Source organism: Populus trichocarpa, chromosome 12 (assembly GCF_000002775.5).
Source record: "Populus trichocarpa isolate Nisqually-1 chromosome 12, P.trichocarpa_v4.1, whole genome shotgun sequence".
In the NCBI taxonomy this organism is placed as follows: domain Eukaryota; kingdom Viridiplantae; phylum Streptophyta; class Magnoliopsida; order Malpighiales; family Salicaceae; genus Populus; species Populus trichocarpa.
The window spans coordinates 4,890,746-4,906,819 of record NC_037296.2 but is presented as its reverse complement, the minus strand read 5'-3'; the positions used below and the strand labels follow the sequence as shown (position 1 = coordinate 4,906,819).

General features: G+C 33.7%; 1 protein-coding gene across 6 annotated transcripts; it reads right to left on the bottom strand.

The window, feature by feature from the left end:
• Window positions 1–363: 363 nt before the first annotated feature.
• LOC7486749 (2-oxoglutarate and iron-dependent oxygenase domain-containing protein CP2) lies at window positions 364–6,204 on the bottom strand. Of its 6 annotated transcripts, none has more exons than XM_024581886.2 (10): window positions 5,542–6,191; window positions 4,844–4,891; window positions 4,344–4,418; window positions 3,977–4,153; window positions 3,691–3,841; window positions 3,472–3,558; window positions 2,575–2,699; window positions 1,441–1,559; window positions 1,150–1,261; window positions 364–754 (listed from the first exon to the last, which is right to left on the bottom strand). In XM_024581886.2, the coding sequence occupies exons 1-10, from the start codon at window positions 5,833–5,835 to the stop codon at window positions 719–721; spliced, it is 1,224 nt and encodes a 407-aa protein (XP_024437654.1). In that variant the 5' UTR covers window positions 5,836–6,191; the 3' UTR covers window positions 364–718. The 6 variants fall into 6 exon arrangements, with proteins under 6 accessions (XP_024437654.1, XP_024437655.1, XP_024437656.1 ...); XM_024581887.2 differs by lacking the exon at window positions 4,344–4,418 and adding an exon at window positions 4,681–4,713 and having other exon boundaries at window positions 5,542–6,190; XM_024581888.2 differs by lacking the exon at window positions 4,344–4,418 and having other exon boundaries at window positions 5,542–6,188.
• Window positions 6,205–16,074: the final 9,870 nt, after the last annotated feature.

Genomic DNA, 16,074 nt, shown 5'->3' with positions numbered 1-16,074 from the left:
CTGATGCTGGTAGTTTTACAATTTGCTTGGATTTTTATTTTATTTTTTTATCTATCGTGAAAATATTTTATGTAGTGAAAATAAATAGATTTGGAATTTTATTTTATTTTGTAAATTGACAAATATTTAATGATATTTAATGAAAAGTAAAAATAAATTATGATATATTGTTTCTCAAAAGAAATTTTAATTTTCCTCCTTTACATGCCCCTTCCAAATTTTAACTTTTCAGTCGAGTTTTTGGGGGGATTTACAATGCTAAAAGAATTAAAATTACCCAATCAAATTGAAAAGAAAAGAAAAGAAAAAAACCCATTCTGCTAACCAAATACCATGCAATTGCTTTCGATACAAACCAATAGCTTAGAGAAAATGCACAGTTTTATTAAACATTTTGTAAATGATCAAGTTACAGAATTATTGGCATTGCTAACTGTGGTTCCAAATACCAAGACTACCCCTAAACATGGTGCTACGAACTGTTAATTTACGATTACTAACATCAGATCAGTCCTAAATCTTTTTACAAAATGTGCAGGCATATACTGTAATCTGCTACAAGCAGGTTCATCTCATGCAGTTCACACAATTTGGACATTCAAGGTTCAACCATGTCATGGTACGCTGGAGCACAAAACTGAACTTCAAAAGATTTACCAACGGCGGCGCATAGAGATCTGGAGCTACACAAGTCTACAATTACAACTGAATGAACAGCTCACGCTACGGACTCACCATCCTGCCTGAGTAACTCCTACAAAAGATCAACTCGTATAAGCATCAATCCAATACTTTAGTCTAGCATCACGGACAAATGGATGTGCACATATGGCAAATTGAAAAACAAAAACCTTTCTCGGTTTTGAGAGTCTCTTCTAGTTGCTATGGTGATTTTCATCACCAGCAGACCAAAATACCCCAAGTAACTTCCGAAAAAACAAGTCACCTCTTGAATGGATAATGCCTATTTCTTTAGAGGCCCCGGGATTAGAAATGTCATAGTCAAATTGATGCTATTCCCTCTTATGTTATGTCCAAGGAAAAGTATTTTAGCTGTTATGCATGGATTACATATTTTTATAACCTCCCTGACCTCTGGAATTGAACATAGAAATTGCAGAAATGAAATAATTTCAAGACTAAAATTACCGATTTAGTGGCAGCAATGAATGCTCGCTGCCTTCCCTTCTTTTCTCGTGCGCACTCTCCACACCAACTCGAGAAATCTTTTTGATATTTCCTGATCTCTCTGAAGACCGAACTGTACAGAGACAACACAGTGCATTTTGAGGATATAAAATGCCTTATGATTGCAAGTAAAAGTAAAGTTCAACGTGAGAAGCCTATTACTCCTTCAATCTCTCATATTGAAGTGCAACCAAGTTATTTTTTTTCCTGATGTCATGCGATATAAGATTTACATGCAAAAAAAGGAACTACCTTCTGCACCACAGGAGTAAATTGATCCTATGACCAGATGTTGTGGCCCTAACACCATGCCTATGACGACCAAGATGAAGCACAGCTCCACCAGGAACATGAGAATAATCAAAAATTTCCTGCTTCCAATGAAAATGCTCCATAAAAAATACAGAAAAATATAAAACTCCGAAGAAAAATTAGAGCTATTAACAATACAGAATTGCACAAATTCTGCACTAAGAAACCATCTAGCCTGGTCGTGAATAATAGAAAGGGAAATACTGGTTTTTAAGGGATCAGAATATAAATACCAGATGACACATTCTAATTTCAAAATTCAAGTGAATGTTAGCAATTTAATTAGCTTAGCCATCTGCATGCCAAATGATTCTAAATGATCAAGTGAAATAGAAGTGACCACAAATCTAGTTTTCAATTTTCCAGATGAAAAGAAGTTAGAAAAAATCGAAGGCACATCTTTTTCCATCTTCCTGACAAATTGTGATAGAGAGTTTCCGGGTGCATAAAGATTCAACAATTACCCCCCCACCCAACAAGAATAAAAATTGGAGGGGGGAGGGAAAAATAAATTCAAAATGGGAAAACCCTGTTCAGCAATCTCAGCTGACTCTATCCTAGGTCTTTCAAGTTGGCAAGCATATAAATTCGAAAGATTAAACATAATAAAAAAACTCTTCGGTGTAACTGAGAAATACGACGTCGTATACAGTCACAAAATCAGTCAAAAGTGACATCAACCAATTTGACATGCTGGGTGTACCGAACTGATGGTATCTACTTTTCTCATCCTGATTAGAAATCAAAGCCTTGATGTAGAGAAGTCATAATGATAATAATAATAATAATAGGCATGAATGACAAGAGCTACAATCTGGAACAGCTGCAAATCTTTCAACAATCTGCTGATTAAGGAATAGTCTTATGATTGACAACTTATACATGCAAACAAACAAAATTATTTAGAAGGAACAGCGTACAAACATGGAGAATTAAAAACAGAATCCAATGGCTGTCTGGTCGCAAGCATAAATCTAAGGAAAGTTTTCCTTCTAAAGATAGATATGTTCAAGTCTTAGCTTTGTATTGTGCCAACCCACTTAAAAAAGTATTCCACATTAAAGACTAGCATACCTCTGGCTGACTTCCAGTATTTACATGTTTATCACATCGTGTGCCCCGGAAAAACAATTCTCCTCCAGAAAATTGCTTGCCCAAGCAAACATTCAAAGTTACTTCAGAGTCATCCACGTGAAAGCCTACAAATATAAAATTATACAGAGTTTGACAGGTTGTGCAATCAAATACAAGTGCATCTATGTTGTCTTTTCTAATTTTTCCTTTCTTTTTGTTTGTCTGCGTGTATAATTACTCATTAATGAAGTTAATATAGAGACTTTGACAAGAAGGATATATCTATCTACGTGAAGCTATGAATAAAAGAGTACAGAAAAAGTGAACTTAAGAAAACTCATACACCTCATTTACCAGGCTGGTGACAGTCGTAAACCTCATGGTTGGTGGACTTAAGAAAATTAAACAACAAAATACAATCACTTTCTAAATTATTCAACACCACCAAGGAGAGTGGCATGACAATCTTTATGCCAACCAATGTCTAACACACAAGTGCAAATGCATCAGCTAAGATCTGATATAAGCACCTTTACAACACAAACCAAATGGCCATGAAAATGGCCACGAATGACCACAGCATGGTTCACAGATGGACTAGATGAAGACAATACAAGCACATTATTAATAAAAAAAAATATACAAGCATACACGGTACACCTATTGATGCAAGCACATACGCAGATTCAAGAACAGATTCTGGCTAGACCACGTAGTAGAATACAGATTGCAGCTAATATAGCTACACTACAGCCCACGTAGTAGAAAATGTTTGACCAACCTACAAGCCACAAACCAATTGGTGATGCATCGTGCAAAAAAAAATCTAAAAAGAAAGCAATAGAAAACCTTCACAAATATTAGTTGACAAAGGAATACAGCGAATAAGGCACGCACCCAAGTCAACATCCCAATCTTTGCCATATTCAACAACAAAACCATGATGAGAATCCAGAGTTGCCCCACCAACTTCACGAAAAAAAACTGCACAGGAGAGGGAGGCAGGGAAAATGATCATATAATCTGTGTTATTTTGACGAATTAGAATACAGAAAAAGATTAAACTTCCAGAGAACATATGATGCAGCTTATCTGGTATCAGCACATACGCATCACCTTTAGATATAGGACGGATAAAACCATCCATAAGCTTGTCAAGCATTGTTTCAAGGCCAAAATCATCAAGAACAGCTCCATATTTGTTCATCGTATTTGGTCGCATGACTCGAAATTTTGTATCATTAACCCATGCCTCAAAATTTTCAACCTGGAAAATCACGTTAAATAAGAGAACGCAAGAGAGTAGATGGCGAACAAGGCATTTTTCTTTCCGTTTTTTTTTTTTTTTTTTTTGGGGGGGGGGGGGGATTTCAAGTGTGCAATTACATGTTGTGCTATTCACCTCTGCTACTAGTAATTCGCAAAAGCGTGGCTGAAGCATCTCAAATGTGAGCACGCCAGGAGAGGGTTCTGATATGATGCTTCTAAGGCTTTCTTCTGTGTTATCATTGATTGCTTTCATAAAGGACGGGACAAAGAAAGTTACAGGGTGCATTGAGTATAACTCTCTTTTCAAAGGCTGCACAAATATGACAGAGGATATGAGTAAGGCAGACAGATTTTTACTTGATGGCAGCATTCATGAAGTATAAACATAAAAATCAACTCCTAGGTCCCCAACTTCATTTCTTCAAAAGGCTCAGAATTTGCATCTTAGACAGAGAAAAAAAAGATTGTATATACAATACAAAATATCTCAGTCTATTCACCTCACTACCATCTTCAGATAGACCTAACCTCTCAGCATTTTCTCGCTCTTTGACCACTTTCAAGAGATGAATGCTCTGAAAAATGCCTTTTTCCCTATGCTATATAATCTTCATAACAAGCAATCTACAAATTGTCAAGAGGTAGTCGCAAAACAATTCATATCAGTTATTAAAATGAAAAGAATCACAAGAATCGGTATTGCTGATAACCAGTAGCATTCTACATGGCAGAAAGGACTAATTTGAGTAAGCAGAAATCTCAATTTTCATAAGAAAGGCTTCTCTTATTTTCCTAGAAAGGTGATGGACAACGCGGCAGGTTATAAAAGGGGTATACCACATAATGACCATTTAAAAACTTCTTGCAGCTCTGCCTCCAGCCAATGAGCACATAACTTCAGTGAGGAGAAACAGGGGAAAACAAACTTAAAACCCTACAGTCCTCCACCTCCACACTAGTAGAGTAGGAAAAGGTAAACAAGTGCTCTCATGTCTCATACCTTATAATGTGATATTATCTTCTGCCTGTATTCTCCATGTTTCTGTGCCTGATAAAGACATCAGAATAAATAAATAAAAAGTTATCTGGTATTTCATAAGCAGCTATTTACCTCATCTTTATAAAATATAACTACAGTGGACCACAACCGGAAATATCAAGCCATAAAAATGCATAATGCAATCTTCCCACATCAATGCCCCAGAAGAGATGAACCCTTCCCAGCCTTGGAGTAAAAGATATTCTCAAACACTCATCCCAATCCCCAAGGAATTCTGGAATTATAAATACTAATCCCAACTAATTTTTCTTTCTGAACTGAAACTCAAACAGTTCGGAATTGGGATTTGATTGAGTCATTACTTGATCTCATCATGTTATCAGTATTCCTAATTTGGAGGTTTTTTTACTTGCAAGACAAATTTAATCTTCTATACGTAATCCCTGTAATTCCAGAGTGAAAATTAGTTTCAGAAATTACAAAAGTTTCTTCCTCCGGAATCTAAGGGCATTATCGTCATTTCCAAAGCCATATGCCCGTTAGAAAATTGAAAATTGAAATGAAGAGAAAGCAAAACCCTAGCAATGCAGTTTCACTTTCCTTTATCTTCCAAAGGAAAGAGAAATCAAACAGGATTTTCAAAAAAGAATAAAATCAGAAAATCAAACTACTTGAAGCTGTGTTAATTCGAACATTACTCTGGTTCGCTCTCCATGAGGCAAATACTTCAATAGAATATCTCTCATGAACTTCACTTTCTCTTCTCTGCTATCACTAAGCATATTAGGCGGCAAGTATTTCTCCAGCGACCTAAAAACCGAAGGACTGAAGTCCAGTTGTAGATCTTCATAGCTCTCTGGCATATGATCCTTGTTAGGGTGTAATCTCAGCCTCTGACTCGGCACCATCACTGGAGCTGTTTTTTTATCCTGTAACACCACTCCGTTTCCTCCTGCGGTCACCGGAGGCGATTCCCGGCGATCTCCTGACATGCTGAAGGTCAGACTGTGGAGGTTTGGAGAGGGTGAGCGCTTTCCTTCACTGCATGGAGGGTGAAACGGTAATTTCGAAGATAAACGGTGTTTGTTTGTTGGTGCCGGTTATGAACGTGAAATGAGAGTTTTTGTTGTTGCTGTTAGGGTTTGGTAAGGGGGTTACTGTATTTTTATCATTTTGAGAGCACTGGTGCTGATACGCGCTATTCTCGGAGCGTAAATTGAACGAAATTGGGTTGGGGGCAAGGATGTCAAAATCGCGAGTTTACAACGATTTTACGAGTTTTGAATTTGATACTATAGAGACCTGCTCTCTTTGATTTGCTTGCTTGCTTGCCAGCTGTTTCTTTTGATGCTTTCTAATCCCAGTAAAAACAAATTTCATTTGTTTTTATACCTTTTTTTTTTTTCTTCTTCCTCCTCTTAATTTCTCTTCATGCTTCTTTTATTCTCCTGATGTTGCAAAAATATTTAATGTTCCGAATTATGTGTTTGTTTTTCTAAAATATTATTTTTATTCTACATTTTTCATTGTTTAAAGAGTTGTAAAATGTTATTATTTAATGGAAAATAGTTTTCCAATCAACCTAAAAGTATAATTCATTTGAGGAAAATATACTTCTCTCATGAAGATGAAAATTAAAATGCATATATATAGAGAGAGAGAAAGAGAGAGAATTAATTGCCTATAATCTTTAAGAAATATCATAAATTAACTACTCATCTACATCATCTCATTGTTACGAGATGGCATGCCTGCGCGCTGCCGCGGGCTTATAAAATAAATGTACTTGATAGTGTTATAATTGTGAACCAGCACTAGATAAGTAATAAAAACTAAAGGTATGATGAAGCCAATATTTCATGACGGAAAAAAAAAGTTGTGTTAGTGATCAAAAACTTAGAGACTAAACAAAATAATTTGTAGCAATCCACAATGTTTTGTGAGGAAAGATACAGTATTTTCACCACACGATTTAGCTTTTCTATTAATAAAAAGCAAAAAAAATTACAAAGCTAAATTTTCTACCAATTTAATACTAAAAAAAAACCAACAAAGATAATTTTGGAAGGAAAAAAACCCATGAGAAAAAACGTTGTAGCAATTGATAATGTTTGGTGAGGAAAACTACTGTGCTTTCCCCAATAAAATAAAATAAAAAATCATTTAGAGAAATATTGTAGCAATCCACAGTATTTTGTGAGAAAAATTACAAGGCTTCCCCCCATATGATTTAGCTTTATTGTAATTATAATTCTTAACCAACTCAATATTCAAAAAAAAATCGACAAAGATAATTTTAGAAAAAATCATAAAAAAATCATATGGGAAAACACTGCAACAATTCACAGTGTTTTAAAGAAAAAAATTACAAAGCTAAATTCGTAATCAGTTTAATATTAAAAAAATAAATCGACAGAGACAATTTTAGAAAAAAAATAACAAAAAAAAGGGAAAAAATCATGTTGGAAACACTGTAGCAATTCACAGTGTTTTGTGATGAAAGGTAAAGTGCTTCCCCACATGATTTAGCCTTATTTGTAATGACTTGTAATTGTAATTCTCAACCAGCTTAATATTAAAAAGATAAAATTGACAAAGATAATTTTGAAAAAATCATAAGAAAAAAAAACCATGTGGAGAGACATTGTAGCAATCCACAATGTTTTGTGAGGAAAGTTACAGTTCTTTCCCCACATGATTAAACTTTATTACAAAGTTAAATTATAACCAACTCAATATTAAAAAAATAAAATCGATGAAGATAATTTTGAAAAAAAGTATTACAAAAAAGAAAACACAAAAAAAACTGGAAAAAAATCCATGTTAGAAAAAACTTGTATTTACTTGTAATTACAATTTTTAACCAGCTTAATATTTAAAAAATAAAATTGACAAAGACAATTTCAGGAAAAAACATAACAAAACAGAAAAAACCATGTGGGAAAAAACATTGTAGCAATCCACAGTAATTTGCAAGGAAAGTTACAGTGTTTTCCTCACATATTGTAACTGTAATTTTTAACCAGCTTAATATTAAAAAATAAAATAAAAAAAGATAATTTCGGAGAAAAAAAAACCGTGCGGAGAAACACTATAGCAATCAATAATGTTTTAAAGAAAAAAGATTACAAAACTAAATTCTCAATCCACTCAATATAAAACAAAAATTGACAAATATAATTTTAAAAAATAAAAAAATAAAATAGAAAAACTATGTGGAAAAACATCGTAGCAATCCACAGTATTTTAAAGGAAATAAATTACGAAGCAAAATTCTAAATCATCTCAATATTTAAAAAGTAAAATCAAGAAAGATAATTTTGGGAAAAAAATGAAAAAAAAAGACAAAAGAGGAAAGTTGAAAAAAAAAGAGGAAAGTAATTTTAGAAAAAAAAAAGATAGAAGGGGCAAGTTGGAAAAAAGTGCAAAAATACAAAAGAAAAGGTTAAAAAAAAGAGAGGAAAGCACTGTGAATTACTATTGTAATCCACAATGCATTTAGGTGTGGGGAAACAGTGATTTCCCCACACCCTTTAGTTTTATGTATAATTGTTTAGGAATTTTTAAGTTAAATTATATATTTTTATTTGAATTATGTATTTTTAAGTTACTTGAATTTTTGTATTATTTATTTCACTTTTATCTTAATTATGTTATACTCTAATTTACAATTTGGTTGAAATTGTCTATATAATTAGTTAAAAATTTTACTTATAATTTTATGATTTTACAATCCGATTTTACAATATGAATTTACATTGTATTTTCTATGTCATGTCAAAAAAATATTTTTAACAACCTTGGTTGGGGTTACTTATCCTCCATCATCCCTGTTATAACCCATTTTTAGGTTTCCCCCCAAAATTTACCTTTTTTTCTTTTAAAAATAAATAATAATAATAATAATAACAAAGACTAACAACTTGGAAAAAGCAAGCTAAGAATGATTTCAAATGTATAGAGGGATCAAGCTGGAGTTTTGGACAAATATAGGAGCCCAATCGTACCCCATTGTACTCAAGACTGAAAAGACAATCCAGATTCAATGTCAAATTAAGTGATTATTCGATGAATATGCATAAAAATTAAGTTCATAGAATTAATTTGATTTTTAATATGTCAATTTGAATTAATCATGAGGCAAATTAAAGGTTTAATTATGTTTAAGAACTAATTTGGGTTAAATTAAAATATTTAATTTGGTGCAAGAACTTATTTATACTTTTAATGGGTCAAATTAATTTTATTAGGGACTTAATTGATGAAAAATTAAGTTTGGAAGCCCAATTTGAACTTAATCGAGGACATTGAAATTTTAGAGGACTAAACTTAATTTTTACAAAGTCAATTGATTGAAATCAATGACAAAATTATAAGAAAATCAAAGTTTATGGTTAATTAAGGGTCAAATTAAAGAAATTCACAACCAATAACCTTTTGAAAAAAGACGTTAAACTTTGAGGACTCAATTTGGTTGCATACATGAGTGAAATTGAAGCAAATTAAAAGTTGAATGGTCAATTGAAGATCAATTTACATAAATTCAAAATCAATGATCAAAATGAAAAGGCGTTGAACTTTAGGGTTGATATTTGAGTTTGGCAAGAGTAAAATCGCATAAAATTAAAAGTTTGAAGTATATTAGGGATGCAATTAAAAAAATTAAAATACAAAGGACTAATTTGGGTTTTAGTCAAATCCCACATTAAAATCCTAAGGATGTCAAAATGGCGTCGTTTCATTTAAATGAAACGGTGTGTTTTGACCAAAACAATTTGTTTTGGTACAAAACAACATCGTTTTGACCAACACCAAAAACAAGAGGAGTGCCCAATGACTTGTCATCTAGCAACTGTTCATCATCTTCAACCTTTTGTACCCAAAAAGATGCTCAGGTGACTACTTTTCAAAGTCATTTAATGTTTCATCTCTCCACCAAACAAGACAAACAAAACATCACTCTCATGGCCCGACACCGTTCTACACCCCCAGTGTGATTCTTGCTGGTTAGTCGCCTATATAGCTGCCATGACGCCGCCTCAAAGAGGCTGGTCCGATTAGCCTTTGTAGCTAAATTTCACAGTTGGTTCAATTAGCCTTTGCAGCTCAATTTCACAGCTTCTGACGATGACTTTTGACCAACGGTTGAGATCCCTCTTGTTTGAATCAAGAGACAGGATTTATTCCCAATAAAAACCATATGTGTCTCTTTCAACCCTATAAATAGGGGAGAATTTCATACAAAAGAGAATGACAAATCCGAAGGGAAAGTAAGTTAAAAATCAGCCTGTTCACACCTTTTTTTTAGTTGCTTAATGAACCACCTTTCTATTTGTCGTACCCTCTTAGCGAGAGCACAACGTCGCGACGATAATTCAAGGGCGATGTCTTTCATTTATATTTGCTATCCTTATGTTAAAAGTAAATAATATTTTCTTGCAAAAAAAATAATAAAACATTTTTAAAATATAGACCAAAGTTCTTTGGAATTTTACAAACTTGTTGTAAAATTCAAAGCAATATTTTCTAAAAACAATGCCAAAAATGTTTTAATTTTCTTAAGAAAAAGGATGCTCGAAATATGAAGCCTATGCAAAATAACAAAATATGCAAAACATTTTTTACCATATGAAAAATAAAAGATATATATATATATTTTTTTTGGGCTTTGTTTGGTAAAAGAAGAAATTGTGACATAACATAACAAAATAAACCTAAAGAGTGTTTTACCAAACACAACCTTAGAATAAAATCGAACAAAACAATTCTAGTTTGACCTAAAAATAGACCAAAAACGAAACCAAAGAAAAAAATGGATTAAACTTGCCAAAAACACAAAAAACAAAAACTTGAACAAAATGGATCAAACACATAAAAAATGAAGAAAAACAAAGAACAATATCAAGAGCCAAAGGCTTGAATTCAGACCAGATTTGGTCACATCAAAAGCACATACTTGTTGGAAATCATTCAAGGAACAAGAATCTAACATTCAATCTCTTCCATTTTCACTAAAAATTAATGCACGATTTTAGCGAAATAGGTTTTGGTTCAAAACCGAAACCCAAGGTTTAAAATCTGTTTTAAACGTGTTACTTATGCAAATAAATATTAGATTGCTTGTTAATAATGCCTAGCGAAGTGTTATGAGAAAAGAAAATGACCAAAACTTGTCGAAATCATGTAACTAAGGCAATGTTAGTGGGGAGAACACAAAGAAACCCAAAATTGAAACCTAGCAGCCGAGATTTTCAAATCAGACCCAAAATGGACAAACCAAAGGCATAAACATGTTTGAAATCATGCAAGATTCAATAATCAAGCGTCCATTTACTTTAATTTTTAATGAATCAACACGATTTAGCAAAAAAAAAAAATTGTCAGCACTGAAACCAAACCAACAAATTTATACATATTAAAATGTGTTATTGATGTGAATGGATTGTAGATTATTGCCTATCAAGTCAAAAAAAAATAGTTCTAGGCAAAGAAATGGAATGAAATTGGTCCAAATCATGTAGCTAAGGCAATGTTCTTCGCAAGAACACGAAGAACATTGCAACCAAAACCCAACCACATGCCCAAAACCCAAAATGCAGCGACTGACAATCCTTTAAAACCAACATTTTTTTTCTTATAAAACATGCTTCTTTTTATCCCAACAAGTCACACTAACATGCACAAACATATTCGAACCAAAAACAATAACAAAAAAAATATCAAAACACCAAAATCAAGCTTGAGGTACCAAATCCAAAACAACAATAACTTAACATAACCTGTATATTCATGCAACATGGATTCAAAATCAGCTTTTTGAACCCATTTTCTGCATGAACATGCATAACAAAGCTATGGTAAACACCTTTGCATCAACAAGCATAAGCTAGGTCAAAACACAAACTAAAACAACATTATGTACCAAAACAAACTTAAAACAGTAACAAATATGAATCAAAACATCAAAAAAATTAGAAAATAACAATATTGAAATGAACATCATAGCAATAAAAAAAGTGAATGGAACATCATTTGTTAAGCATTCCAAACCTTTTTGCTATGCTTTCTAAACATAAATATAGAACAAAAACAAATTAAAAACAATTAAAGCAGGATAAGCTAGGCCATAAGGGCTTGCTTTTGGATTGAAAAGATACCTAGAATAACTACTTTTCCTCCTTTTTTCAGCCCCTATCCTTTGATTTTAAAGGGGTATTTATAAGGTTTTTGGGAGAATTTTGAATCTATTTTTGACCCTCAATCTTATGGGAAAGGTTGTGAACCCTTGATAAGAACTCATGAGAAGCCTTTGAGTATGAACACAAGAAAAGAAAGCTGGTTTTTTACACAATTGGATTTGAACTCTAGATGACTAAGTTGCTCACTATCGAGGCTTTGTTAGAGAAATTCTGATGTCATTATCACATGAGACCACCTGAAGTTGGTAGAGGGGATGCACATATTTCATTTGAATCCAACCTTGCTCTATTTGGAAGTCTATAGCTCCACATTCATTCGTTTGAAGTTGTCAACTCGACCAGCCATGTGAAACCTTGGAAATTTATAATTTAAATATGCGGATGTGTAAACTCTCATGTAAACATAAGACTGAAAGTGGTATGATCTCAATGAGTGATGGAAACCAAGATAAGAAATAATAGATAAATAATGATATATAACGAAGGGGATGACCTCCATAAAATGAATTTTGGTTTAGAATTCATAAGGACAGAGAAACTGGTAACACGTTTGATGGATAAAATGTTTCTAAGGAATAAGTGAGGTAATAAAGAATAAATTATAATAAAGGATAGTGCAATGGAAAAGGCCGGATTGAAGGTGCAAACACCGATTAAAAATCAGTGATGTTACTTTGAAACAATAATAAGCCCGATAAATAAATAAAGGTGGAAATTTTAAAATGAATATATTCCAAAATAATAAAATAACCTTAAAGGTTTAGAAGGATAATTGATATGATTTTATGTGAAGATTATACAAGAAAATTTTGATTTTTGACGAAAAGTCATGAACTGACCAATTTTACATTTGAAGGCAGAGCACTCAATCCAATCGTCGGATCGGGATGCAATTTTACATGAAGTCTATTGATATGTTTTCCTACCTTGGTTAAAGATCTCATCCCAATCAAAGTTTGGTAAGGACTAACAATTTAAGCAAACAAACCGGATAGTTTATGTGAAAAATAAAATAAAATATATAAAGGCATAAATGAGGGATAAAATTGTAATTAATGGAAAATATGTCTTTAAAACAGCAAAGAGGCCACCAGTCCAAAAACAAAAGTGAGAGACAATAGAGAAAATTCAACTAGAGAGAGAAGTGCAGAATTTGAAGGAGCAAATGATGCTCCGGTGGCCATATCTCTGGCAGCCATCATTGGATCGTTTTGGTTTTTGGATATATTGTTTTGCTCACACTCCTCTACCACCTGACCGGAGGGATTTGAAAGAACATAATTTTTTTATAGAAATCATCATCAGACATTTCTTGGAAAACAAAAGGAAATACACTTGCAGGGTAGCTTTGGTCGCCAGCCGAGTTTTCTCTTTTCCACCGTTGGAGCATGTTTATTTTTGGATATGTGGTGCGCCTAGATGTTGTCTTCATTCTGGATGGTGGAGATCGGAAACACACTCTCCGGCAAGGTGTCGTTCATGTTGAACAATAGCTCGTTAAGTTTCAGGTTAGCTCAGTTTTATTCAGATCTAGGGAGATCTAAGTGTTGGATCATTCCGATTTTGAGATATATTGTGCACAACTCTAGGCTCTATATTCTAACCATTGGGTTCAAAAATAAAATCTGAGGTAGAGGACTTATTGCCTTTTGAACTATTGCTAGTTTTGGCAAAATTTAGGAAACTTGATTAAATACATGTTCTGATGAAATTAGAATTGTATGGGTGTTAAGGTGTATGGAAGATGTAATGGTAAAATATATTCTTATTATTAATATTATTATAGATTAATTATGTATTCTTTATATGAGAGAAAGAATGATTATGATGTAAGAATATGAAGGAATATTGCTATATGAATGTTGGTTGAATAAAAGGCTAACTTGTTGGTTGTATGGATATGAATGGGATGGAACCATGAAGAAATTGAAATGAAAGAAATTTGGAGAATAAAACATATTTAAGGCTAGTCATAAGTATATTTTTGGCAAATTGATTAGTTAATGAAGATTGTCATGGATTCTAATTAGTAGGGTGAAATTATTGTTATGATAATGATGTAAGAATACTAATTGTTAAGGTTTGTTGCATATGTTTAATCTCATGAGGAGAATGTTGCTACTCAATTTTTGACCCATGTTTTAATAATTTTTCAAAAATAAAAAATAAAAAATAAAAAATAAAAATAGAAATAAAAAATAAGGGTTTGCATGTGGCGATAACATAGAGCATCAGGGCTAATATTAAAGAAGCAATATGTCAAGGAGATAATTATTGAATCATATATAATTATTGCAATATAAAATACCATAGATATATGATTTGATTCGTGCTGGTTATGGAAAATAATCACTGCAATATAAAATATCATATATATAGGATTTGTTGGTGCTGGTTATAGAAAACAATCTCTGCAATAATTATTGCAATATTTCCTTGAATAGCACGTGTAGAGATTTTCTATATAAGTGAACCTCAAGGGGGGAGAAAAAGGAAAAAAAAAAGTTTAAAAGAGAGAAATTTTGGGCACCCAAAAAAGAAAACTTAAAGGTAATATTTTTTTTTCCGACCGAAACCAGCCGCGCCCCCACCCTTGGCCTTTGATTTTTTACACGGAGACCAGCCCCTCTCCTTCATCTGGGTTACTCTCCCTCACGGGATCTCCTCCTTTTAGCCAAACCAGAGAAACCCCTGCTTTGGTCTTTGAGAATTCTCGGTTTCCCTCTTCAGCCGGCCATAGATCAGCAGTCTTCTCTCTCAGCCGGCCAAAACCTGATCTCCTCCCTCACCTCTCCTTCCCCTGTAAACACCAGCCCTCACTCCCCTTTCTTACCGTGAGCATGCACCAGCCATAGCAGCAGCAACCATCTCTTCGCAGTAGATACAAGACGTACGGACGTGAATGAGAGGAAGGACGAACAGAAAAACAAAAGGGAGAATAGAGAGAGAGAGAGAGAGAGAGGGAGGAAGACAGAAAATACAGAGGGAGAAACAGGGGAAGCACGGGAAAGAAAATCATAGAAACAAACGGACGAAAAAGAGCACAACAGGGACGAGCAGAAGGAAAGAACATAAGCAGAAGAAAACACAGAGGGACCAACCAGCATGCCCTCGCCATCGCCTTCATCCCTTCGTTTCCGTCTCCAGTTTTCTTCTCCTCCAGCGGTGCAACGTTTTCTTTCATAGGTATTAGCCGAGGCAGCAGCTCACAAGAAAACAGAGAAGGAGCAAGAAAACACAGAGGGAAGAACATCCATTTCGCCAGCACATCACACCTTCATCATCGTCTTCGCTGTCTCCAGAGAAAGCGTCGGCAAGAAGAGATAGACAGAGACCAACACCAGTTACCAGCGGTCGTCATTGTCTTCAGAATCAGTGATGACCGGTTGTGCGCAAGAAATTGCAGCATCATCTTCGCCCGTCAGCTACCAGGTAAGCGCCCTGCACTCTTGTCACTTTTGCAAATTTAATTACCAAGCCATTGTAGCATGCATATGCATGCAACAGTGGCAGGACCGGTTACTGGTTTGGGCCAGTAACCGGGTTGGGTTCGAAGAGTCATCTTTGTTTTTTTCTTTTTGAGTTTGCAGGGGGGGTCACGGTTCATGTTGTAATTTTTTGTTAGCTTCAGGACTTTGTTTTTTTTTTTTAATGTTTTGTGCACACTGACTTGTGTTTTAAATTGGTGTGTCGAACCTTGTTTATTTGAGACTAATTGTTTTAAGCTTCTTGCGAATTTTGGAATAGGTGAATATTTTGCTTGATGTTTGCGTTTGGACAAAAAAATATAAAAAAAATGTTTTCTTGTGTGCTGCATACGACCAATATCCTAACATGTTTTGAATGCTTTTTTTATATATACAAAAAATATTGGAAGTTTTGAAAATGTGTTTTCGCATGGATTTCTTAAACACAAAAAAATTTGTTTTCTTGCATTTTTGAATTTTACAACATGTTTGTAAAACTCCAAAGGGTATTGGCCAACATTTCAAAAAATATAAAAATCTTATTTTGGGGGAATTCATCTATTAT